Source organism: Canis lupus, chromosome 1 (genome assembly GCF_011100685.1).
Source record: "Canis lupus familiaris isolate Mischka breed German Shepherd chromosome 1, alternate assembly UU_Cfam_GSD_1.0, whole genome shotgun sequence".
NCBI lineage: Eukaryota > Metazoa > Chordata > Mammalia > Carnivora > Canidae > Canis > Canis lupus.
Window position 1 is genome coordinate 59,824,243 of NC_049222.1, and position 12,321 is coordinate 59,836,563.

General features: G+C 46.4%; 1 protein-coding gene across 1 annotated transcript in view; it reads right to left on the reverse strand.

The window, feature by feature from the left end:
* MAN1A1 (mannosidase alpha class 1A member 1) overlaps window positions 1-10,994 on the reverse strand; it is a 168,814-nt gene extending 157,820 nt beyond the window's left edge. Inside the window, exon 1 of the mRNA XM_038526670.1 lies at window positions 10,368-10,994. Coding sequence (XP_038382598.1) covers window positions 10,368-10,994 — 627 coding nt within the window. The remainder of the gene's footprint in view (window positions 1-10,367) is intronic.
* Between the last annotated feature and the right edge of the window lie 1,327 nt (window positions 10,995-12,321).

A 12,321-nucleotide genomic window follows, 5' to 3' on the forward strand; every position in this document is an offset into this window, starting at 1 on the left:
TAACTCCTCTTGGTATATTTGCTTAAATAAGCATATTCATTCATCAAATATTTACTGAGTCCTATTCTGGTTAAGGCCTAGGGTTAGCTGACCTGTTGGGTACATAAAGGGGAAGCTCTTTATCTGCTCTCACATGGTAATCCTGGAACAGATTCAGGACTATGAAGAGTCAATATCACAGAGATTCTACACTCTTGGAGGGAGAGAAAACAAGTATGTCTAACTTATGCTATGGCTTTATCTTATCACTGATAGAACACTTCATAATTTTTATTCACCCTAACTGCTAAAGCAGCTTAAAGTGGTAGTTAATAAATCAGCTTCATTTTTTATGCTTCTCAAATTGCCCAACCCAACCAGCTTTCTTTTTGTGGTGGTGTTTTTGAGCTACTGAGTTCTTCACCACACATTCTAATAACCCCTGGGAGGCATAAATAATGAGGGTTAAACAAAATGCTTAATGAGTAAATGTATACAATGTATTAAATAAACACCAATTACTACATAAAGTTCTTTTTACATTTAATAAGAATGTCTTAAAAATTGCTGACTCAGACTAATAACTCCTGAACACACAGTATGGACTGTTGAAGCATTTCTAATTATGAGATGAAAACCTGTAGTTGACTAGATGCATTATAACATTCAACACTGCTAGTTGACTCCAAAAATAACATGTCTCAGAGAACAGCATCCTAAATATTCTAAAATTACTATCATCTCAAGCCACAATTTATAAAAATAATATAGTACATTTATGTCAATCGTTATTCACCGTGTTAACACAGTCTCAAAGCCAAATTTAAACAGTTCTGGCATTTGGCAGACTTTTATGAATTAACCAAGGTCAGAATAAAAATACATTTTGAAACGTGTAGTTCCTCACTATCTTAATGCATGACTAAAAACACATTATTTGAAGGAGTAGGAAAAAAAAAGCCCATATCTCATAAACAAATTATGCTATTCTTTTATTCTCAAAATACCTTAAACAAAATGTATATTTATCATATTTAAAACACTAAAGGCCTCTAACATATGATACATAACATAATTTTTCTTCTGTAAGAATTCAGCTTTGTAAGACTTGCCATTTTCTGGCATCACTAAAATCACTTCTAAAATTCTATTTGGACCATTTCTGATCTTCAACTATGATCTTAAAATATTAGGAAACCATCCTGGTGAATTCTAAAAAAAAAAAAAAGGAAGGATCCCATCCTCCTTCCCCAGATCTTCAGAGAGACCAATACTTTCCTCAGATATCTGATGCAAAAGCCCAACTATAACCTAACAATGAGGATGAGTTGATGGGAGCTGGGCTGGGTCTTAGCTGAGGAAAAGTGGACTGTTCTAAGTTGCTTTGTAAATACTCCTATCAATAAAGGGTACTTTTTATCGTAAGTGTCCAACCCAGGGAAGAAGCAAATTTTGTTGTTATAAGCTTTTTAAAAATAAAATGCTATCACCTTACAAGACCTTGCCTCCTTTGGGAGCCCATAACCGACTAACCTGATAATTGTTAGAGCCACCTTCTCCAATGGACACCCCACTCCTTAGGCTTCCACGCTTTGCCTTTTCCCCAAATCCTGCCCCTTTAATAACTTCCTTGTTGTATCCAACTCACAATAAGGAAGTCAACCAACACAGAAAAAATGTTGTTGAAAGGTAAATTAAATATACAAAATTCATCACCTATGAAATTTGCCAAGATTCAACAGACTACATTCACTATATTCCAAGTGGAAGTATAAATTGGTTTTGGAAACCAATTATACTCAAAATGCACTATGATCCTTTGACTCACTCATTTCCTCTTTTAGGAATTTAAGAGGACATCCTACTTACAGGGGTAGGGGCAATGAAAAATGAGACGGACACCTAATGGACAAGGGTGTTTATCTCAGCATATTTTTATGAAAACAAAAAAAAAACAGAAATTATCTAGATGTGCAGGTCAAAGGGAATGGTTAAATAAACTATGATGCATCTATTTCATATATTATCATAAAATGACACTTCAAAGAAAATGGAAAAAAAAAAAACAAAAACACGTATATAAAGTGTGGTTATAACCGTGGGGGAAAAAAGCCTTTTGGGGCAGAGTAGTGTTGGTATTACCTATGACTAAGTGGTAGGAATGTGAAGGATATATTTTTCCTTTTTCTATTCCTGTGTACTTTCAAAATATTTTTTCCTAAGCCAGCATTGGTTTGTAATGAAATAAGGCAATGAAAGACACTTCCTTCTTCTAGAAACCTATTCTCACCCTTGCTATGACAAATCCCAAAGTATAATAATTTCTGCTGGGCAACTTGAGTGATATACTTTTAACAGCAGCCTTTAAGAAGCAATACATCAACAAAAGGGAGGCACTGGTGGCGAAATTTCAGGCAGCTGGGAATGAGATTTTTGAGACTGGGAACACACCCCTGTGCTTCCTTAATCATTCTACAGGGCTGTCCTTTTGCATTAGGCCCGGAGAGAGATACAGTGAGGAAACCACCATTTTAGCAGTGCCAGCACATATTCTTGTGAAAGGGGAGCTAGGGTCAGACAGTCATGCCCAAACATGAGCTCAGGAAAGCTGGACATGGCCACCCCCGCATGGACCACGAGCCCTCACCTCCTATCCATGGGCCATCTTGGTCCCTTAGAAGAATCAATTGCTCCTCACAGGACTTTTCTTTTTTTTTTAAGATTTTATTTATTCATGAGAGACACACACAGAGAGAGAGAGAGAGAGAGAGAGAGAGAGGCAGAGACACAGGCAGAGGGAGAAGCAGGCTCCATGCAGGGAGCCCGATGTGGGACTCCATCCCGGTACCAGGGATCACGTCTGAGCCAAAGGTAGACGCTCAACCACTGAGCCACCCAGGTATCCCTCACAGGACTTTGAAAAGACCATTCAGTGAGAAAGGGCTGGTAGATGGAGATTCCCGCAGGAGCGCATGGCCTTTGCACGGTCTTGAGTTCACTCTCCACCACAGGCCTGTGAACGTGCCCCACGGCCACACCCTTCCTCATAACCCGCAGCCTCAGCAAACAGGCAGCAAAAACGCTGTGAGCGCACGCTGTGCCGTTCTTAGACTGCCCCTGTGCAGGCTGGCGTCCTTCCTCGGGTTCTCACCTCTCTCTTCCATGCTTCCTCTCACACCCAGCGCCCTCACAGTAAGGACTGAGGACGGGACAATCCACACACAGGGGGGGCCCCCACACAAAAGCATGAAGAAGTGCAAATAAGAGTTACTATAATAAGGCCCGCGCTTGCTAAAGCGGAGGCTACAGTGGGAGAGTGATGGGAAGGCAGGGGGGCAGTTTCGGGCCTGGCCCTTTGATGAGCTTAATAACCAGGGAGACAAATGGACTGACAGGAAAGAGGAAGTGAGCGACGCGCTCTAGTTACAAAAGACAAGTGAATACAAAGGATGGCGAGCTTTTTAATTTTATTATCTCTGTTCTGGATTATCTGCAGGACTGCTGGGCTCTAATGTACCTAAAGCAACTGCCAGGCATTCAGGATGGAAAGGAGGGCTGTCTGCGCCTTTTAAATGCTCTTAAGCCTTAATCTCATTTCGTTTCCTTTCAAGTACCTAATGATCACACAAGTCTTGATCAGGGACCCGTGGGGGAAGGGGGGGGGGTCACTGCTCTCTCAGGCAGTCCTCACCTAGAGGAGAGGTTCCTCTCTCTAGGATGGTTGGCCTGCCACTCAGGGCTGAGGAGGGAGGGAGGGCCAGCCCGGCAGCCTCCAAAACATATGTTCTCATTAGAGTCAAAAAATCACAGGCGGAGTGCGGCCTTCAGGCTAAGAGGTAGTTCCCACTCTGACGTGGCCGGTGCACTGGGGGAAATCTCAGGAAGTCACAGCTCGCTGGGCCCCGTCTCTCATGTGGAAAATGAGTACTGGGCTTCAGGATCTCAGAGGTCTTTCTGGGCTGGAAACCCTAATAAATCTCCATTCACGGCTCTCAAAGATGGGCAACATCTTTGAGTTACAAAGTACAACTGACGTACGTGACTTTTGATTCTTAGGTGATCGACTGAGCTCTGAGTACAGCATTGATCATAATTAAGTAAACTTCTGTCAAGTCTGAAATAATTTTCTTCTCACTTCTTAAAAACATTCCTCCAGGGATAAAACCGGTTAAAATGCACTTTACTCAACTTCTCTTTCTATTTCGGGGAGCGGTTTCAATGTCCAAGGAAGTAAGTCAAGCACTGGGATTAGTATGAGAAGGTAGCACTTTAGGAACAAGAACCTCTGACTATCAGAGAGACAAATTATCAAATCCTTGAAGTGGAGAAGCTGAAGAGGTATATCTTTTTCAAGGTACCTACAATTTTTTTGGAATTGGGAAGGAATCCGAGAAAATCAGAGTTGACAGTGACACAATAAAATCATAGCTGTCTGGAAAGATCATCTTGATGAACTGGAAATGTATCCTTTTAAGCACCAAATGGAATTGGAACTGTTTTTGGTAACTTTTTGAAAATTCATTATCCACTTCCTGATTTACCAAAGGTTATAAAACAAAGTAATCTTAGGTTGATGGCTTTAGGTAGTGACTAATAACAGTAATAACAGCAAGTAGCATTTATCCTACATTCAGGGCCTGCCTGATACCATTCTAAGTGCTCCATTGTGGACGGATCACATTCAAAACCGGGTGCCCATTACCGTATTTATTTTACAAATGAGAAAACTGAAGCTCTGAAAGATTCAATTGCAACTTGCCTAAGGTCACAAAGCTTGTAAATGGAAGAGATTCAGGTCCTGGTCACCTGCCTCCACACCAGCCCTTCTCACACCACACTACACCACGGTGCTGCAAGCAAGTGGATGAGGCCCAAACAGTCAAGGGCATCCCAAGACTCTCTAGGACCTACTTGGGAGACCTGTGCTCCTACTATAAAGAGCCCATAGCTTGTTGTAATTTTTAAACGTATGTCTACTTTTTAAAAAATATAGTCCTCCAGGCTAGCTGTCAATTCCTCTGTCATACATCACACAATGTCAAAAGACTATGAACGTTTATGGTTTAAAGAGCTCCCCCCATGCTGTCACACTCCTCTTCCCTAAGCTCTCTTCTCTTCTTCTTCCCTTTTGCTTCCCCACCTCTTTTTGTAAAGAATGTCCAACTGAATGATTGCAAATGCCTCTGCTTCTTGCCGAGATCTTTATAAACGGAAAAAAAATGTCATATCAAACTTTTCCTGGGTGGCTTCAAAACGAAGAGGTCTTCTAAATCATGCCACTAATGAGATTTTAAAATGAATGACTAGAGTTAATATAACTTAACTAATATAAGGTCAGATAATACTGCAGAGTTGTGTTCTGTACTCATTCTACATTGGAGTCTGCAAATAATGAATATGGCCAGTCCATTTATATACTTCTGTGGCATTTTATTTAGGAGGCAAACCATGTTAAGATTGTGAGCAACACTCACCAAGGATTGGGCTTCCATCCTCAACTCAACTCTAATGTGATTTCCAGAATAATCTCTGCCTCAGTTGCATCTCCCGTAAAATGAGCAAGCTGAACTATCTCTAAGGACGCATACAGTTACAATACTTTATGACTTAGAGTGTACATTAACTCTTAAAATTCAGAGGGTTATAATTTTTATGGAATATGGTTGGTAACAGAAAAAATCTGTATAGATTGTGTAAAGGATTTTTAAACATGTTTGGGAGGGAGGGTTAAGGGGGTGTTGATTAGAGGTGGTTCAATTATGTAACACTAAACAAGACACTAGGCTAAGAACTGAAAGAAAAGTCATGACTTAATTTTGCCAAAGAAAGAATCTCTTCCTTAAACTACCAAATACTGATTACTCCTTTACCATTTTTGTCTGCTTAGGGGAAAAGCATTTCATAGTATCTCTGGAATCCATGGGGTAGATGATCCTGTTTTGACCAATCAGAACTTATCTTTGACAAACATATACATTTCTATGGTTTTGTAGGTTATAAAGAACTTAACAGGTCACGGGTTCTCTATTGGACTTTGGAGTAGAAGCAGGTTCCAGCATAGTTCTGACCTACCCACGTATATTTATTTCTCTCTCATCACTCACTGATCTGCTGATATTCCTCCCCTCTGACCTTGAGACACATACTTTAAACTCTATTGAAGAATTTGTGCTACTACAGCTTTATAGAATAATTCAATATAGATATTGAATATTTTCTACTGAATTCCAACAAACTCAGATTTCATACAAAGGCACTTATTCTACATGTGAAATACTAAGATAAATTTCTCAGGATGGTTTATTTACCAGCTCCCCTAAAAAATACAGAAGCATTGACTTGAAAATGCACTTTTTTTTTTACCACTTTTCATGCCTTAACTAGGTTCTAAGGCCTATGAATCTTAAGTTACCTGATAAGAGGGAAAGAGAATATTCCCCTCAAATTATCAATAGCTTAGAAAAAATTAAGTTGAACGAAACTGATCATCCATTAACAATCTTTTCATGCTTTCATGTATTAAAGTTCAACGGTCAGCATCTATTCTAGCACTCACACTGTTGAAATCTTAACTTATTCCTTTACTCACTAAAGAGAAAAAATTTTTAGAAATACTCGACCTACATGTTCTGGGTAAAGACCTAAGAGCGAGGGAATCTTGCATTTGCCTATTGTCAACGTCAGGTATGTTTCAGAGTAGGATGAGCAGAACAGGTGAGGTAACCCAAGGGTATTTAAGTTCCTCTGGAGCCAGATCTTCAAATTCTGGCTTTTATTATTTTGCAAATATGATTTTCCATGCCAGAACTATCCATACAAATAAATTGAAAGTTTTCAAAATAAAAATATTAGTGTGTCATGGTAGATTATTCCTAACCTTAAATAAAAGGGTTAATCACCAATGGTTGACATAAATGACAGACGCAAGAACCACGTAAGGCTAGTGTAAGGCATAAAAATATATTTTAACCTTTAGCCATCAATACGAACATTTTCTTTAAACTTATGATCATATAAATAGGTCCGGAATAAGAAACTAAAGAATGCTTTGAGAAACCTAAAGACAACCATGACCTCCATGGCTGACCAAGTCTAAAGCCTTACCTGAGAGACCCAAAGCTGACTGTCAGCCCTTTCACTCCTACCCCATTTAGGTTGGTAAGAGATTCCAGCTTGAGGAGGGAGGAATCGCCTCTGACAACTTGTCTTCAGCCCCTATGACTCCCCATAATTCCAGGAGATGAAAACCAAAATTATTCATCCTCTAAATTAATATTATGGCTCTAATGCTAAAGGACAGCGCCAAGTTCTTTGTACAGGCTCCAAACAAAACAAAACACAAAACACACACAAAAAAAGTAAAAAGCTTCCTGATTTTAAAAAAGGGTTAAGATAGAAGAGAAACTAGACTATTCTTTTAAAAGTTTCATCGTGCTATTTTAACTTCTGTCCTTGATTATTTTTAACACTGCTTTTTAATGCTAAAGATAACCTGAATACAGTTTTAAAAAGATTAAACTTGTGAAAACAAAAATTCAGGGAAATTCCGGAGTTGATTTATTTACAAGTTTTTATGGGGGCAGGGGGATTCTTGATTTCAATTTTAAGTTTTACGTCAAAGATTTACCATCCATCAAATTAGTACTGGAAAGCACGTAATACCTTTTTGTGAAAGGAGCTAGGTAATATCCTATTTGAAATTATGACTGTCTTCTCTAGGCACAAATTTATTAAAAATTTACCAAAGTATCAGTAACACAATTGTGTTGGCAATATAAAAATAGTATTAGCTGTCTTTAAACCAAATTTACAAAATAAATGTTTGGCTCAAAAATTATAGTCTAGGCTCTCAACATGTTAGACTTGCCCATACTTTCTAAATTTTAGGTATAAAACTGTTAGTACATTCAAGTGTGATAGAGAACCTAAGTATATAGAGAGAACTAGAAAATACAGTAATAATAAAGATCAAAAACAAGGCAAAGACCCACTGGTCCATGACAAAAAGTCCATGGTGGTACCAGAAACTAAATATAAAAGTGTGAAGTTAAAAGTGCTGTGCTCTAGTCACAATAGGTAACCACTCTTTCCTTTCTAAAACTGAGCATTTTCAGCACAGTTTAGAGTAGCAGGAGTTAGTTACTTTTTTTTTTTTTTTTTGGTTTACAAAGGAACACATCTGCCTGAACTAATCTGATGAAAAACCATAATCCATTTCTTCCCATTAGCTTTTGACTAAATACTGAAGCTAATTAATGCTAGCTTTTTTGGGTTCTCACGGCAACATGGAATTTTAAAGAACACATTTAGTTCCACCACTTTATGCAAGACTGGGCAGTTTCAAAACATCTAAGTGCTAAGATGTTAGCACCACACAGATACAGAAGGCTACATAAATTTTCTTTACATGGCTAATTAAGACCTTTTGATTTACGGAGACAGATAACACGGATCTAATAGGGGCAGATAGGCATACTGTGAATGTGCTGTCCTGAATTCCCACTGCTTCTGCTCTAAATGCACTTTTAATCACTATTGGTTGGTACCGATAGCTTTTCAACATTCTTGCATCTTTAGTGTTTAAAATAATTTCCTCGGACAACTGTAATCCGCCCCTAACTGGCAGCTTCATAGGAATTTAGAGGCATGAAATGTGTCAATGACACTGTTTTAAATGTAAGGAAAACATGAACATAGAGATTTGGGGTTAATTTACCTATGGGTTCTGTTTGGATCTTTTTAAGGAGGATGGGAGATGAAGAGGTGAGGGAAACTGGTGAGAAACTGAGCTTTTTATCCACTTTCCTGGTTTGGTATCCCTGACAGGATTTCATGGAGAAGGGAATCTCCTAGACAGAGTTGTCTGAGGGCATAAAATCCACTCCTCCAAGTCTGGGCTTCTATGCCTTGAGGGAGGGTCCCAACGCAGAAAAGCTGATGGACTGGAAGGAAGCTATCTGCACAGGAGGATGAAGGCACCTCTGTGGGTCTAGGGCAAACTGAAAGGGACCCAAATCCACTTTAAGTTGCTCAATTACAGCTTAACCAAATTCATCTAGTCTTATACTAGAGTCACAAATCCTCTAACAATCAAGCTGCCTCCATTCTGCAGCTACTCAAGCTAAACACCTCTTCGCCAACTCAAAATTCTGTTTACTCTCTGAAAACGGGAGAAGGAGAACGCTTCCTCTTCTGATTACCTACCCAATGGCAAAACACAAAATGTATTTTCACGGAGACTCTGAATTTTTTTTTAAATGCCAAAATACTACTTCCACTTTATAATGCATTTCAGAAATCGGAAGCAAGGGGACTTGGGAAGAAGTGCTTCTTAATACGTTTCCTACAGCTCTTGAATCGTGTTAAAAATCCAGGCTGGCGGAGTTTCACACAGGACACTAGCTGTGGAAGGAAGCGTGTCCACAAAGAGCCTTGGGGACTGGTGACAGGTGACAGGGAGGAAGTTCTGGCTTCAAGTCCTGACTTGGTCACTAACTGATTCTGGAGCTTTGGGCTCCTCAAATGTCATCTTTAAACTGACACTCTTAAATGACCTCCCAGGTCCCCCTCAGCTTTAAGCCGGGGAAGTAGCCTTATGCTCCAGGTGCCACCTTGTAAATTACAAGCACTAAATGATGGAAGGCTTATCAAAGTCCACGTTTGTCTTGGATTAAAGTTCGTCATCTCTGTGCCGCACGGAGGCCAACCTGTTGCATCCCATAAAATACTCTTTTTTTTTTTTTTTTTCCCTGACTACACGAGAAATGCAAGAGACAGGAGGTCCGGCTTTCTGAATTTTTCGTTTTTTAAGAATGCCAACAACAGTGTGCCCCCTTCTGATAGGAAGTTCTCAAGTTTCACCTCTATAATGTGTAAGTGCACACAGGATGTCACCTGGCAGGACGAGGCCACGTGACCCAAGGCCGGGGCGTGCTGGCTCGCTGTTAGCACCTTTCTATCCTGCGTGATTAATGCTTTGCCTTTGCACTCATCCTTCCCTTTCCAGGCGCGTCCAAGCCTTCACAGGGGGCGGTTTGGGACCGTCACTGCCAACGTCCTCAGGGGCGATTCGGCGCGCAGCGGCCCGCGAAAGCGGAGGTCTGCGCAGCGCCTCACCTGCCCACGTACTTACTACCTGCTCTCGCGGTTCACGCTTACCAGGGCACGCAGGTAAAAGCATGGGGGTCCGACCTCAGCTCGTAACTGGCCACATCTACTAGGATAGTGGGAGGGGGAGGGGAAGGAAAAGGAAGGAGCCTTTGCCACTGCACCTGGAGGAAGCGCAACACCTACCTCCGCGTCCCCAGACACCGCAACGTTAGTCTTTGGAGTTTCAAGGGTTTGCCTTTCCCTCCCGGAAAGGCGGGTTTGCGGCACGGGGCACTCACCTCCCGGATCTTTGCCCTCTTGTCGCGGACGGCGGCGTCGGCCGGCTCCCGGGCCACCGCGCCGACCGGGGGCACGAAGTCCAGCGGCGGCAGCCGCCTCGCCAGCGCCTTGTCGCGCAGCTGGTCCTGGGCCACCTTCTCCTTCTCCAGCAGGATGTCCCTCTGGATCTCCTCGGGCAGCTTCTGCAGGGTCTCCTTGGCTTCCCGGAGAGCCCGCTCGTGGTTCTCGCGGATCCGGGCCAAGTTGTCCTCCAGGGCGGCCGCGGGGTCCCCGTCGCCGCGCCGGGCTCGCCCCTCCGCCTCCGCGTCCTCGGCGCGCGCCCCGGGCCCGGGCTTGCGGTCGGCGGCGGGCGGCAGGGCGGGGCTGGAGTGGAACAGGACCCCGCTCAGCAGCTTGGACGAGTCCGGCAGGAAGAAGATCGCCCCGAAGCAGAGCGTGATGAAGGCGCTGAACACCAGCAGCAGCACGAACTTCTCCGTCAGGCGGAAGGCGGCGGGGCCCGAGCCCTTCCTGCCGCCGCCGCCGAGCCCGCCGCCGAGCCCGCCGCCGAGCCCGCCGCCGAGCCCCCCGCCCAGGCCGCCGCCCGCGGGGCCGCTGAAGAGCGGCAGGAGCCCGCCCACCGGCATCCCCGCAGCCGCCGGGGCGCCCGCGCCGCTCAGCAGCCAAACTTCGGCGCCGCGCGGCGTCAGCGGCCGCGGGGCTGCGTCCTGCGCATCCAGGCCGCCCGAGCCCCCGGGCTGCGCCGCAGGTACGCCCCGGGGCAGCGGCTCTTCTCCGGGTCTCCGCCCAGGGGCAGCTCCTCCGGCGAGCAGGCAGGCGCGGCACACGGCCGGCCGCGGCCCCTGCGGGGACACAAACGGAGAAATGTCATCGCGAGCGGGGCGCGTAAAGTTTCCCGCGGGTCCCCGCCCTCCCGCGGCCGCGCCGGCCGAGCCGCCGGGACAGCTGCCCCGGCACGGCTCTCCCGGGCCCCGCCCTCCGAGCTCACGCTTTGGACTTGGGGCGAAGTTTCCGGGCCCCGGGGCGCGGGGGTGTCCTGCGCGCACCTGGAGCCGCGCCTCCGCGGGGGAGCAGCGCGCCTCCGGGGCAGGAGGGGCGCACGCGGGTCCCGGGGAGGGGAGGCTGCTCAACTCCGCCCGCCCCGCATGTCGGAGCTGGGGACCGGCTCGGCCGCGGCTTCCCGGGCAGCCCCGCCGGCCGCTGCGCCCGGGCTAGCGCGCCGACCCGCGGGCGAGTGGCAGCGAGCCGGGCCGCACGCCGCCCTCCGCCCTCCGCCCTCCGCCCTCCGCCGCCGCCCCGCGCGCACTGGGAGCGCCGCCGGCCGCCGGGCGTCGGGAGACGGGGGCGGTGACGCGGCCGGAGAGTGACGGCGCGGCCCGGCCAATCGCGCGCCGCTCGGGGGCCCGCGGGGGCGGGGCCGAGGCGGGGAGGGGGCCGCGCGGGGGGGGCGGGGGCGGGGAGCTGACGGGAAGCGCAGCCCCCGCGGGGCCCGGGCGGGGGCCGGGGCGGGGGCCGGGGCGGGGGCCGGGGCGGGGGCCGGGGCGGGGGCGGGGAGGCCGTGCAGGCGCGCGGGGCCCCGCGAGGCTGGCGGTGCTGCAGCGTGTCCCGCGCGGCCCGCGACCCCGGGGCAAGGGGGGCTCGTTGGCCTTGGCTGGCCGCGGAGGCGCCCTCCCCGCACCCGCACCCGCACCCCCTCCCCACCCCTCCCCGGCGCGGGGTCGCTCCCAACGTGTGTCTTCTCCCGCGCCTTCCCGCCTGTTACCCAGGGCGGGGGTTCCCCGGGGGCCCGGCAGCGGTCCGAGCAAAAGTCCCCCGTCGAGAAGCTGCGAGGCGAGAACATCTGAGCTCTCCGGGCTGACATCCTTTTATGCCCTAAGATACTCATCGTTCTGTGGTTGCTTAGGATGCTTGCTCTGCATCCTCTCCCCACCCACTTGAAGAAAAAAAAAAAAA